Here is a 15,317-nt window from a genome sequence, read left to right as displayed (position 1 = left end):
CAAGCAGACTCCATGCTGTCAGTGCAGAGCCTGATGAGGGCTCAAACTCACAAACCACGAGATTATGACCTGAGCCAAAATCAAGAGTCAGATGCTGAACCGAATGAGCCACCCAGGTACCCCTGGAATATATAAAGAATCCTTAAAACGCTGTAAAAAAAAAAAAAAAAAAGGGGGGGGGTGCCTGGGTGGCTCAGTGGGTTGAATGTCTGACTCTTGATTTCGGCCCAGGTCATGATCCCTGGGTCATGGGATCGAGTCCCACATCAGGCTCTGTGCTGAGCATGGAGCCCGTTTAAGGTTCTCTTTCTCTCTCCCCCTACCCCTCTCCCCCACTTGTGTTCTCTCTCTCTCTAGGATGGAAAAAAATAATAATAAAAACCAACTAAAAAAAAAAAGACACCCAATTAAAATGTGCAAAGGACCTGAAGAGACATTTCTTCAAGGAAGATGAACATATAACCAATAAGCACATGAAAAAATGCTGAACATCATTAGTCATTAGGAAACTGCAAATCAAAACCACAACGTGGTATCACTTCACACCCACCAGGATGGCTATTAAAACAAAAACAAAAACAACAAGTGCTGGTAAGGGCAAGAATGCAAAGAAACAGGGGCGCCTGGGTGGCGCAGTCGGTTAAGCGTCCGACTTCAGCCAGGTCACGATCTCGCGGTCCCGTGAGTTTGAGCCCCGCGTCAGGCTCTGGGCTGATGGCTCGGAGCCTGGAGCCTGTTTCCGATTCTGTGTCTCCCCCTCTCTCTGCCCCTCCCCCGTTCATGCTCTGTCTCTCTCTGTCCCAAAATAAATAAACGTTGAAAAAAAAAAAATTTTTAAAAGAATGCAAAGAAACAGAAGCCTTCATAACACTGCTAGTAGGAATGTAAATGGTACGGCTGCTGTGGAAAACAGTTTGGCAGTTCTTCAGAGAGTTAAACACAGAATTACCACATGACCCAGCAATACAAGAGAAATGAAAACGTGAGTCCACTCAGACACTTGGACACATATGTTTATAGCAGCATTACTCACAACAGCCAAACAGTAGAAACAACCCAAACGTCTGTTAACAGTGAAAGGATAAACTAGTTATGGCGTATCTCTATGATGGAATACTATTCAGTCATAAAAAGCAATGAAGTATTGATATAAGCTACAACTTAGATGAACCTTGAAAACATTATGCTAAGTAAAAGAAGCTACACACAAAGGTTACCTGTTGCGTGATCCCATTTATGTGAACTATCCAGAATAGGCAAATCCATAGAGAGCAAGAGAGAAAGCATTATTAGTGGTTGCTAGGAGATGGAGAAGGCTGGAATGAAAAGTGTTACTTAAATGGTATGGAGTGCACTGGGTGTTGTATGGAAACCAATTTGACAATAAATTTCATATATTGAAAAAAAAATAAAAAATAAAAAATAAATAAAAATAGATAAAACAAACAAAAAAAATGGTATGGAGTGTTCTTCTGGGGTGATGAATAAGCTTTGAAACTGAAGGGAAATGATGGTTGCACAGCATTGTGTATTCACTAAATTAAATGCCACTGAACTGTACACTTTAAAATGGTTAACTGTATGTCAAATGAATTTCATCTCCACTAAAGAAAAGAGAAAGTACTGACACGCGCTACATCAAGAATGAAATTTGAGGGGCACCTGTGTGGCTCAGTCGGTTAAGCATCCAACTTCAGCTCAGGTCATGATCTCACGGTTTGTGAGTTCGAGCCCTGTGTCGGGCTCTGTGCCGACAGCTTGGAGCCTGGAGTCTGTTTCGGATTCTGTGTCTCCCTCTCTCTCTGCCCCTCCCTGACTTGCACTCTGTCTCTCTCAAAAATAAATAAACATTAAAAAAAATTCTTTTTAAATTAAACTCAAACACATGCTAAAAGGAAAAACATGCTGAAAGAAGCCAGTCACAAGCAAATCAACATTATACTATTCTGTTCATATGAAAGTTCGGATTAGAAATCTATAGAGACAAAAAGTAGATTAGTGGTTGCTTAGGAGTGAAGGTAGGTAGATGGGGATATGGGGTTAACAGCTAATGGGTATGGGGTTTCTTTTTGAGGTGATGAAAATGTTCTGAAAGTAACTGTGGTGATGGTTGCAAATATCTGTGACTATGCTAAAAACTATTTAACTGTACACTTTAAATGGATGAATTGTACAGTATGTGCATTATTCCTCAATAAAGCTTTAAAAAATAAAAGCTATTGTTATATATAACAATAAATTGAATTAATAATTTAAAATTTTCCCACAAAAAATCCCAGGGCTAAATGGCTGCACTGGTTTTTCACAGGATATAAAATTAATACACAAAATTAATTATATTTATGTACAGTAGGAACAGATCATTCAAAAATAAAATTAAAGACAATAATTCCATTCACAACAGCATAAAGAAGAATGAAATACTTTGAAAAAAAAGCATGAACTGTAAAAGAAAGAAATGATGGATTAGACTTTATCAAAACTAACAAACTTTTGTAATTCAAAAGACACCATTAAGAAAATGAAAAGAAAACTCAGACTGAGAGAAAATATTGGCAAATCACATGCATCTAGAATTTATAAAAAAATTTTAACAACCTAACAATAAAATGATAAGTCAATTCAAAGACGAGCAAAAGTTTTGTTTTTTAATTTTTTTTTAATGTTTATTTATTTTGAGACAGAGAGAGACAGAGCATGAATGGGGGAGGGTCAGAGAGAGGGAGACACAGAATCTGAAGCAGGCTCCAGGCTCTGAGCTGTCGGCACAGAGCCCGACGTGGGGCTCAAACTCACGGACCGTGAAATCATGACCTGAGCCGAAGTCGGACACTTAACCGACTGAGCCACCCAGGCGCCCCTGCAAAAGTTCATCAAATGTATATATCCATTAAGCAGATGGAAAGATGCTCAACATTAAGAAAATACAAATTAAAGTCACAAAGATGTACCACCACACACTTACTAGAATGGCTATAATATCAAAGACAGGGCCATGTGTAACAACACAGATAAACCTAAACATGGAAAGACAAATATGGATCTCACTTATATGTGGAACTCAGAAGCAGAGAATAAAATGGTGGTTGGCAGGGGTTGGGAGTAAGAGAAATAGGGAGATGTTGGTCAAAGAGTACAAACTTTCAGTTACAAGATGAATAATTCCTGGGGATCTAATGTATAGCATGATGACTACAGTTAATAAAACTGCATTGTATATGTGAAATTTGCTAAGAGTAGATCTAAGAGTAGATCTTTTTTATTTTTTTTTAAGTAGTCTTCACACCCAGTGTGAGCCCAATGCAGGGCTTAAACTCACGACCCTGAGATCAAGACCTGAGCTAAGATCAAGGGTTGGATGCTTACCTGTTGGGATGAGCACTGGGTGTTGTATGGAAACCAATCTGACAAGAAATTTCATATTAAAAAAAAAAGAAAAAAAGAGTTGGATGCTTAACCAACTAAGCCACCCTGGCACCCCACTAAGGGTAGATCTTAAGTGTTCTCACTACACACACAAGGAAGTTAACCATGTAAGATGATCAATGTGTTAATTAGCTTGATTATAGTAACTTAACAATGTGTGTGTGTGTATGTATATATAAAAAATCATGCTGTTTTATACCTTAAATAGTCTTTGTCAAGTATACCTCAATAAAGCTGTAAAAGAAAAAAAAGCCACTAATAAGTATTGGTGAGGATTTGGAGAAACTGGAGCCTTCACACATTGCTAATGAGAATGTAAAATTGGTGCAGCTACTTTAGCAAACAGTCTGGTAGTTTTTGAAAAAGTTTTATATACAGAAACTTTAACAGTTTCACTCTTAGGAATCTATCTAAGAGAAATGAAAATATATATCCACCCAAATACATGTATGACAATATTTGGAGCAGCATTATTCACAAAAGGCAAAAACTTGAAGTAACCCAAATGTCCACCAGCTGGTGAGCAGACAAATAATATGTAGTACAGCCATACAGCAGAATGTTATTCAGCAATAAAAAGGAACTGAACTATTGATAAATACTATGACATGAATGGATGAATCTCAAAAGCCTTATGGTAAGTGAAATAAGCCAGATACAAAAGGCTATATATACTGTTTGATTTCATTTAATATCTAGAAACAGCAAATCTGTAGAGACAGAAAGCAAATCAGTAGTTGGCTAGCTGGGAGTAAAAATGGGGACTGACTACAAAGAGACATGAGAGAATTTTCTGGGGTGATGAAAATGTTCTCAAACTGGATTGTTAATGATGGTTGTACAGCTCTATGAATCTACTAAAGACTACGTACTACACTCATACTGGGTGGACTTAATGATATATAAATTATATTTCAATAATACTGTTTATAAAAATAACTTTTAAAAAATTGCTAGTAAGCACAATATCCTATATAGAATCTCTCTTCCCATATATTAATCAGGTAATCCTGTACAATTTATTTCCTTTCTATTATAATGTTTTACCATACAGTGGCCTCTACTGGCCAAAAGGAGAGATTTTGATTAGTTGCTTAAAAATCACTAGTTGCTTAAAGTTTTTATATTTATAATGTATCTGCTATATAAATTAGGTCAGGAATGGCTATGGTTTCTTAAAAGAGAAACCATATTAAGATATAAGGGCTGGGGCACCTGGGTGGCTCAGTGGGTTAAGCATCCAACTTCAGCTCAGGTCATGATCTCAGTTCACAAGTTCAAGCCCCTCCTCCAGCTCTCTGCTGTCAACACAGAGCCCACTTTGGATCCTCTGTCTGTCTCTCTCTGCCCCTCCCCTGTTGTTCCCCCCCAACCAACCAAATAAATAAATAAACAAACAAACAAACAAACAAACAAACTTACAAAACCAAAGATATAAGGTCTAAATTGTGCCCAAAGGAAAACAGATGGGATAGAGTAGGAATGAAAGGACATAAGAAGCAGAAGCAAACTCACTGTTGCTATAAAAGAAACCTTGTAAGAATACTTTTTTTTTTAACTTATTTATCTGACTGATCTTTCCTAGTCAATCCAAAGACACATTCACAGAAAGATAAATGGAAAGCCCATTATTACAGGTTTATGATACATAAATAAAATGTAAATTAAAGTCGCCGCCTGACTCTTTCACCTTTGGAAGGCAGAGTAACATGATGATTAAAAGAGCATGAGTAAAGAGTTAGCCTGGATTCAAATTTCGGCTTCAACATTTCCTCACTTTGTGACTTTGGGTTTATTATTTAATTCATCAATGCCTCAGTCTCCATTTTTATAAAATGGAGAAAATATTTTATCTCAAAGCATTTTTCAGAGTATTGCTCATCTCATAGTAACCATACAATGCATATAATGCATATAATTATTGTTATTTAAATTTAGAAATCGACAGTAAATTTTTTTTTAATTTTTTTTTAACATTTATTTATTTTTGAAACAGAGAGAGACAGAGCATGAATGGGGGAGTGTCAGAGAGAGAGGGAGACACAGAATCCGAAACAGGCTCCAGGCTCTGAGCTGTCAGCCCACAGCCCTATGCGGGGCTCGAACTCACGGACTGCAAGATCATGACCTGAGCCGAAGTCGGACACCCAACTGACTGAGCCACCCAGGGGCCCCGATAGTAAATTTTTAAATGATCTTTAAGTTCAAAATATTACTTATTTATAAGATGCAAATTTGCCAACATTTACTGATCATCTAGTATGTACAAAGCACTTTAAGTTTTATAAGGAAATAGCTGTTGGAATACTAAAACACTAAAAACACTATTGAAAATGACTAAAGAGAGGGGTGCCTGGGTGGCTCAGTCGGTTAAGCGTCCGACTTCGGCTCAGGTCATGATCTCACGGTTTGTCAGTTCGAGCTCCATGGCAGGCTCTGTGCTGACATCTCAGAGCCTGGAGTCTGATTCAGATTCTGTATCTCCCTCTCTGTCTGCCCCTCCCCCACTCGTACTCTCTCTCAAAAATAAATATTTAAAAAAATAAAAATAAATAAAAGAAAATGACCAAAGACATAACTATTCATTAACACTGAAAGATGTTATATTAGTGAAAAAGATTACCAAACAGGAGTAGTGCTATAATCCTGTTTTTATAAGCACATATGTTATTTTTGAAAAACACAATTTTTCTTTAAATGTTTATTTATTTTTGAGAGAGACAGAGACAGAATGCAAGTGGGTTAGGGGCAGAGAGAGAGGGAGACACAGAATCCGCAGCAGGCTCCAGGCTCCGAGCTGTCAGCACAGAACCCAACACGGGGCTCTAACTCACGAGCTGTGAGATCATGACCTGAGCCAAAGTCAGATGCTCAACCGACTGAGCCACCCAGGCACCCCGAAAAACACGATTTTTAAAAAAATGTTTATTTATTTATTTTTGAGAGAGTGAGAGACAGCAAGTGCAAAGCGGGGGGAAGGCAGAGAGAGACACAGAATGTGACGCATGCTCCAGGCTCTGACCTGTCAGCACAGAGCCAGATGCAGGGCTTGAACCCACGAACTGAGACATCATGACCTGAGCTGAAGTTGGATGCTTAACGAACTGAAACACCCAGGGGACCCATGTGTGAGTATTTATATACTCACTCACAGAAATATATATGACTCTAAATCAAAATCGACTGATGGTCATTTCTTAGTAGTGTGATAAAGAAGTATTTTTATTTTGCTTTTTCTTAAGTGTATTTTCTGATTTTTGTACCATGGATATTTACTACTACTGTAAAAAAAAAAAAAAAAAAAGGAAAAGTTGAAGGGACCTCAACCATTAGTAACACACACAGGTTGGCTCATAAAGTATGTAGGCCATTAGCACCCTGGATTGGAGATGGAAAGCAAGACCTAGAAGGCACGGAGTATGCACTGTGATCTTCAATTTATGAAGATTAAAACAGAGCAAAGAATGAATAACACTTATAGATCATTAAGTGAATCTTTTTGATTAGAATGTTGTAACGGTTTAAAGTGTTGTTTCTAAAAAATACATGTGATAATTACTGTTTGGAGTAGCATTCTAAGAGTAGAAAATTGAAAAAATACCCTTAAAGTTTTCTGGCACAGTTAAGAGGTACACGAGCAGAGTAGAAAACTACGAAGAAGATTCTCCTGGTTAGGGATGCCACAGAAAGCAGGCTCATGGGGCCATGGGAGAGGGCCACTGTTTCCTATTACAGTCACGACAAGATTGAAATATGACCTTACTCTCAACAAATGGGCTGCAGCTGAGTGCAGCACCTTTGGTGTCCCAGGTGTTCTCGGAAAGGGTTTCTTAGTTCAACTAGTACAAATAAAGCCCACCTACAAGTCCTCTTGAATTACGTCTCTGTTCCTAATATTATCTTTGGGCTTCTCAGCCATGAAAAAAGGAAATTCTGACTTCTACTTCCCACTTGTTGGCTGAAGTAGAAGGGGCAGGAGAGGTTAGTCGTAAGAGTAGGTACCAAACAGTAAGAATCACCTTCTGCAGACTATGTGCTCTTCAACATCAATAGTCGCTAAGGGTCTGCAGCTACAAAAACAAGTCTTGATTATTTGGAAAGGAATCAAGTTGGAACTAAAGTCTCCTTAAACACTCAGTAAATTCATAAAATTGAAAACTCACCTGAAAACATTTTTACAAAATCATCAGTAGACATACTCATCACCACATCTGCCTGATGAGAGGGCTCTCCATATCCAACGTTTCCACCTTTGCTTTTAAGATCAAGAAACCACATTCCACCATCTTCACCTACACAAAATATAAAGATGTAGAAATAAATGCCAAAGTAGCCCTGTTCTTCTTAAACTTAATAACTGCTACAGTTAAAATAAATGCTCTTTTCCAGGTTAAAACCCTCAGGCCTCTATCAAATTCAGCAAATATCCATTAAGTACTCACATGCCAGGCACTAGGCTAGGCTCTGAATACTCCGCAGTAACATGGTTCTTACACAAGAAGAAGTGGAAGGTTAATGTGGAGTCAGGCAAGACCAGTGGAAGGTGATATTTAAAAGTCAGGTAAGTGGGTGCCTAGGTGGCTCAGTCAGTTAAGTATCCAGCTCAGGTCATGATCTCACAGTTCATGAGATCGAGCCCTGTGTCAGGCTCCATGCTGAGTGTGGAGCCTGCTTGGGATTCTCTCTCTCCTTCTCTCTCCACCCCTCCACCTGGTTATGCTTTCTCTCTCTCAAAGTAAATAAGTAAACACTTTAAAATGAGTAAGAGTCAGGTAAGAATTAGCTAGATGAGGAACTGAAAAACGTATACTGGGACTGAAGGCAGAAAGAGAATGAAGAGTGGCATCAGATGAGCTCATGAAGTGGTCCAGATGCAGGGGGGGGCAGTAAGCCATGTAAAAGATTCACTGACTTCATCCTAAAGGGATAGGCTACGGAAGGAGAATGACATAAGGCTGGTATTTTCAATAAATCACCCTAAAAGCAGTGCAGAGAATATACCGGAGAGGGATGAAGAGGATGCAAAAGGCAAGTTAGGATGGTGTTGGGGTCGTTTGGGAACTTGAGGATGTATGCCTGGACCAGAACTGTGACAAAGGGAATATGGGAAAGTAGGCTTATTTGAGAATTTCAAATAAGAAACACAAGACTGGGTAAATGAATATGATGAGGAAAGGTATGGAGAGTGCATAAAAATGATTTGCTAATTTTTGGCTCAGGATACTGGGTAAAACTGGTGTATTTTTTACTGAGAGACGACTACTGAAGAAAAACAGATTGAATAGGTAGTGTCTGAGGTAGGTGTTGGGAATGGTGTGCTGTTTTAGGCATTTTCAGATTGTTGAGGCATTTTTGTGACAGCCAAGGGAAAATGTCAAATGAAGTCTGACTAGCCTAGAAATATAGATACATAAATAATCATTACCTCTTTTTTTTTAATGTTTATTTTTTGAGAGAGAGAGACAGAGAGAGAGAGTGAGTATGGGGGAGGGGCAGAGAGAGAGAGGGAGACACAGAGTCCAAAGCAGGCTCCAGGCTCCAAGCTGCCAGCACTGAGCCCGATGCGGGGCTCGAATTCACAAGCTGTGAGATCATGACCTGAGCCGAAGTCAGACGCCCAACCGACTGAGCCACCCAGGCTCCCCTGAGTAATCATTTCCTATGGTCATTGAAGCCATTTGAGTGACTGAGGTTTTCTAGGGCAAGTCTGTAACTGACAACGATGATTACAGACAGAGGAAGGAAGCGAGGAGAGGGGCTATCAGCGAAGTCAAGGAAGGGAGTATTTCCAGAAGGAAAGAGTGGTCAACAGTTTCAGATGCTGTAGAGTGGTGACAAGGTAAGAATGACAAAGGCCCACTGACGATATAGAAGTCACTGAGGACTTTGGTGACAGAAAATTCAATGGAATGGAGAAATATACCAGAGCAGAGTGAAGTGCACATGGAAATAAGTTTGGCTCTTAAAAGGGAGAAGAATGGTGGAGGCAGAAGTGGGGCTGGGGGTTGTGCTTTGATTTGAAGATGGTATGGACTTTGAGAATGTTAAAATACCACCAGAGAGTAGGCTGTAGGATGAGCAGGTCAGAGAGAGGGCATAATTACCAGCACAATGTCCCTAAGGAGGCCACAGGACATGGGATCTACAGCTTTGCTACTCAAAGTGTGATCTGTGGGGGTGCCTACGTGGCTCAGTGGTTAAGCATCCGACTTCGGCTCAGGTCATGATCTCGCGGTCCATGGGTTCGAGCCCCGTGTCAGGCTCTGTGCTGACAGCTCAGAGCCTGCTTCAGATTCTGTGTTTCCATCTCTCTCTCCCTTTCCCCCACTTGTGCACGCTCTCTCTCTCTCTCTCATAAATAAACATTAAAAAAAAAGAAGAAAAGAAATGCAGAATTCAGACTCTGCTGGAGACAGGCAAAATCAGATTTCTGCATGTTAACATGATCCCAGGTGATCAATATGAACATAAAAGCTTGAGATGCATGAATCTAGAGATGAACTCTGTTCTACTGGGAAGGAAGAAAGAATGATGCTCATAATGGCTGATTTGATATCAGATGGCAGGAAGCTGAAGCAATTTGTCTGCAAGTTTCTATTATCTCTGTTAAAGAGGAGGTGGGATTATCTGCTGACACTGGCAGGGATGTGGTGAAGGGAGAGCTGGGAGATTTGTGGAACACTGAGAAGGTTAAAAATAATTACTGTAGTGCTTTCAACAATAGCCTAAATTATGGAAAGAGCCTAAATATCTATCAACTGGATGGATCTATCAATGGATAAAGAAGATGTGGTTTACATATACAATGGAATATTACTTGGCAATGAGAAAGAATGAAGTGATGCCATTTGCAGCAACGTGGATGGAACTGGAGAGTATTATGCTAAATGAAGTAAGTCAGCCAAAGAAAGACAGATATCATGTTTTCACTCCTATGTGGAACTTGAGAAACTTTAAGAGAAGACCATGGGGGAAGGGAAGGGAAAAAAAGTTACAAACAGAGAGGGACAGAAGCAAACCATAAGAAACTCTTAAATAAAGAGAACTGAGGGTTGATGGCAGCAGAGCAGGGGAGAGAGGAAAATGGGTGATGGGCACCGAGGAGGGCACTTGTTGGGATGAGCACTGGGTGTTGTATGTTAGTGATGAATCACGGGAATCTACCCCCAACACCAACAGCACACTGTATACACTGTATGTTAGCCAACTTGACAATAAATTATATTTTAAAAAGTTAGAAAAAAATAAAATAAAAATAAAATAAAATAATTACTGTGAAAAAGGAGGCAGTAAGCTTGACTACAGAAAGAGAATTCTCAGGCACTGCTTAGACCCCAGCTGAAGAAGGGCAATGATGAATTTCTTTACTTTTTTTTTTAAAGAACTTTTTTTTATATGTTTATTAATTTTGAGGGAGAGACAGAGAGCCCACACGTGTAGGGGAGGGGCACAGAGACAGGGAAAGAGAGAATCCAAGCTCTGACAGTGCAGAGCCTGATGGGGGGGCTTGATCTCATGATCCGTAACATCATGACCTGAGCTGAAATCAAGAGTCAGATGCTTAACTGACTGAGCCACCCAGGTGCCCCAGTGATGAATTTCTACTGGTACAGATCCACTGGATGGTGTGATGGGTTTTTTCCATTTCTCCAGGAGGACTTGGCAGCCTGGGTGCAACTGTGGGGCAGTCACATAATGTGATTCATCCAGGATTAGGCTTTTGACAGATGGTGACATAAGCACAAAAAGTTCAGGAAATTTAGGATACAGGCAAGAGAGTGATTAAAGCAATGGACCATGGGTTCTAAAGGGTAAAAAGGAAGAAGAGATGAAACAGGGGAGGCAAAGGATAAAAGAACTGATAATGTCAAAGTTTGCATTCAATGGGACTAAAGTAGCTAGTTCTCAAAACTATCATTAATGTGTTAATACTATGTTGAGAAGAAAACTACTGAGAAGTTTGAAAAAACTGACTACATGTAGACTGACCTAAATAATTCCAAAGATAAAAATGGTAAGGTGCTACAGCTAATGATAAATTACTGTATTATACTGCCTGTCATGATCCACATGCCCTCCTAAACAGGATTTTCTCTCAATTACATATGCCAAAAATGTATTTAACACTGACAGTATAGGTAACGAAATTTTATGTTTATTTATTTTTGAGAGAGAGAGAGAAAGAGTACAGTTGGGGAGGGGCAGAGAGAGAGGGAGACACAGAATCTGAAGCAGGCTCCAGGCTCTGAGGTGGCAGCACAGAGACTGACTCGGAGCTCGAACTCACGGTTTGCCAAAGTCAGACGCTTAACCAACTGAGCCACCCAGGCACCCTGCTATTCTTGAATGTCTACATTCTAGGGTTAAGGGTTCTGGATACAGCCAACTGTCAAGGTGATTACTACTGGAGGCTGATTTTCTGCCAAGGGACATACCCTACTTTGTTTCACAAAAGTGCCAAATTACTAGATATGATTTTTACCTGAGAGTTCAAACTGATAGATTGCTTGAGTGGCTTGAACGACGTCATCAGTGAGAGAGTCCTTAACAATTCTAAATGTTTCTTCCACAGCTCCAGAACGTGGTTTTGGTGGTGGCTGTGGCTTCTCTTCTTTGAGTTCTGGAACAGCACCTATAAAACATTATTGATATAAATGTCTTTAAAGCCTAGGCAGTGTAAGGCCCCACACAGAATTAATTAATTAGCAAAAGAGACTTGCCACCAATTAGACCTGTTTGACCAAAATGACTTTAAATATATTTGGTGACAAAGTGTTAAGTCAACCTGATGAAATAATATCCAAATACATCAGTTACACATCAGTTGGTTTATACTCTCCAGGTAAAAGGCTGACTCTCAGATTACGTTGAAAAAAACCAAACCATTACTAAACAATAGTGTTTTTTGTTTTTTTGGGTTTTTTTTAAGGGACCTAAACAAACTTTTGGGAGTTTTAGGAGTAATAATCACTCCTTTATCATCCGCTCCAAGTTCTAAAACCAAATGAGAAAAGACACTAGAGTAAGTACCATGGAGATCAGAACATCAACCATGTAAACAGCAGAGCTGAACTAGAGATTGTAGCTTGAATTAACAGCCAAGTGAACTTCCTAGTAACTTTGCTTCTAAATTTGACTTAGTTCCTTCACCCCTGGATTGAACTTGCCTCCTCCCATCAGGGCTTAGAAATGCCTCCAAAAGTACAGGTCATGTGAAAACCGGGGACAACCTGCTCAGACAGAAAGAACCTTCACAAGAGTCTAAACCACACAAAATTAGTTCCTCTTCCAGTTTCATCAGACTGGTCCCCCCCATTGGATAAAGATGGAGATCAGACTACAAGCCTCATGAAAGCCCCCCCTGCCTAGAAATATAAGGCCAGGGGAATGGACGTTATAGTGTTTTTAAACTTGTATCCATGTAACCCATTGGCCGTAACCATTCAGCGTATAACGAGCCAGTAGATGTGCAGTCCATAGGACTGTTCAATTGCCATAGCATGAAGCTGTCCTCCAAAACCAACCTCTATTCCTTTATTTTTCCTCCTGGAATCACTTGTTAGGCAGTTTAGCAGTTGCCCCCAGAAACAGGTGAAAACAATTCATTAATTAAATTAATTCCAAGGCCAATCTGTGCTCTAGGCTAAAAATGGACTCTTCATCTACTTCCCGACTCAAATTACACCGAGCCATATAACTCACCAAAGGTTATTAAATGAAATATAATTGGCAGCACAAAAATAGTCCATAGTACAACAGAAGCAATATAAAAGTATCCCAAATTTGCTGGATATAGATTACCCTCCACTATAATGATTCCAGAGACAAAAACACCCAAACAAATAAACAAGAAAATCCTTCTCTTCTTACAAGTTAAAATCCAAACAGATATTAAAGATGAAATCCTCAAGATCCAATGGAGCAAAGATACACACTTTTAAATAAACTTTTAGTTTCTTACTAGTTTTAAATTCATTAGAGAGTGCACCTCTTTTTTTTTTTTTTTTTAATTTTTTTTTTTCAACGTTTATTTATTTTTGGGACAGAGAGAGACAGAGCATGAACGGGGGAGGGGCAGAGAGAGAGGGAGACACAGAATCGGAAACAGGCTCCAGGCTCCGAGCCATCAGCCCAGAGCCTGACGCGGGGCTCGAACTCACGGACTGCGAGATCGTGACCTGGCTGAAGTCGGACGCCTAACCGACTGCGCCACCCAGGCGCCCCGAGAGTGCACCTCTTTATTGCCTACACCCATGGCAAACAACTCCGACTGCCTTGCCCTTGCTTTTTATTCATGGATAACATGCATGAATAATGATTGTAAGTATATAGCTCAAAAAGTTACCAGAGGGGTTGGGGGATGTGTAAAAAGGGGTGAAGGGGAGTAAGAGGCATAGGCTTTCAGTTATGGAATGAGTAAGTCATGGGGATAAAAGGTATGGCACAGGAAATACAGTCAGTGGTATTGTATTAATGTTGTATGGTGACGGATGGTAGCTACACTTGTGATATGCACAGCATAAGACATAGACCTGTGGAATCACTATGAAACAAATGTAATATTCTGTGTCAACTATACTTCAATAATTTTTTAAAACTTATCAATAACTGGATATACTGTGTCATCATCACCTAGGTCAAGAAAGAAGATAGGGGCGCCTGGGTGGCTCAGTCGGTTAAGCATACGACTTCAGCTCAGGTCATGATCTCACAGTTCATGGGTTCGAGCCCTGTGTCAGGCTCTGTGCTGACAGCTCAGAGCCTGGAGCCTGCTTCAGATTCTGTGTCTCCTTCTCTCTCTGCCCCTTCCCACTCACGCTTTGTCTCACTGTTTCTCAAAAATAAATAAATGTAAAAAAAAAAATTTTTAAAAGAAAGAAGATATGACAAGTCCCCAGAAGCCTGTGGTGGCAGACTGTAGCAAAAACTTTAGTGTAGCCCCAAAAGACATTTGCCAAGTGATAAATTGCATAATTTGATCATCTGGACTATTTAGACATGGCATGATGACTTTGCCCAAGAGAATAAAACTTCAGGAGACAAAAAACAAATCAGTAATATATTTGAAAGGTACAATCAGTAGACTACAAATATGTAAGCTTTAATGAGAAACAACATTTTGGTTACTTAAAAAAAAGAGGGCGGTGCAAAAACAGATACTCAGATCAATGGTACAGAATAGAGAACCCAGAAATGGTCCCACAAACGTATGGCCAACTAATCTTTGACAAAGCAGGGAAGAATATCCAATGGAATAAAGACAGTCTCTTTAGCAAGTGGTGATGGGAAAACTGGACAGCGACATGAACCTGGACCACTTTCTTACACCATACACAAAAATAAACTCAAAATGGATGAAAGACATAAATGTAAAACAGGAAGCCATCAAAATCCTCGAGGAGAAAGCAGGCAAAAACCTCTTTGACCTTGGCCACGGCAACTTCTTACTCAACACGTCTCCAGAGGCAAGGGAAACAAAAGCAAACTACTGGGACCTCATCAAAATAAAAAGCTTCTGCACAGCAAAGGAAACAATCAAGCAAAACTAAAAGGCAACCGACAGAATGGGAGAAGGTATTTGCAAATGACATATCAGATAAAGGGTTAATATCCAAAATCTATAAAGAACTTCTCAAACTCAACACCCAAAAAACAAATAATCCAGTGAAGACACGAGCGAAAGACATGAATAGACACTTCTCCAAAGAAGATATCCAGATGGCCAACCAAGACATGAAAAAATGCTCTACAGGGGCGCCTGGGTGGCGCAGTCGGTTAAGCGTCCGACTTCAGCCAGGTCACGATCTCGCGGTCCGGGAGTTCGAGCCCCACGTCAGGCTCTGGGCTGATGGCTCAGAGCCTGGAGCCTGTTTCCGATTCTGTGTCTCCCT

The 15,317-nt window shown here is 39.9% G+C and overlaps 1 protein-coding gene across 1 annotated transcript in view; it reads right to left on the bottom strand.

Moving 5' to 3' along the window:
- The window catches only part of HSDL2 (hydroxysteroid dehydrogenase like 2), a 70,673-nt gene that overhangs the window by 7,636 nt on the left and 47,720 nt on the right, over positions 1-15,317 (bottom strand). Inside the window, exons 9-10 of the mRNA XM_043565536.1 lie at positions 11,909-12,058; positions 7,590-7,718 (exon numbers count right to left, since the gene is read on the bottom strand). Of these exons, the coding sequence (XP_043421471.1) occupies positions 7,590-7,718; positions 11,909-12,058 (279 nt within the window). The remainder of the gene's footprint in view (positions 1-7,589; positions 7,719-11,908; positions 12,059-15,317) is intronic.

The sequence above is a fragment of the Prionailurus bengalensis genome, chromosome D4, assembly GCF_016509475.1.
Source record: "Prionailurus bengalensis isolate Pbe53 chromosome D4, Fcat_Pben_1.1_paternal_pri, whole genome shotgun sequence".
Classification (NCBI taxonomy): Eukaryota; Metazoa; Chordata; class Mammalia; order Carnivora; family Felidae; genus Prionailurus; species Prionailurus bengalensis.
This window is presented reverse-complemented; position numbering and strand designations above follow the sequence as displayed.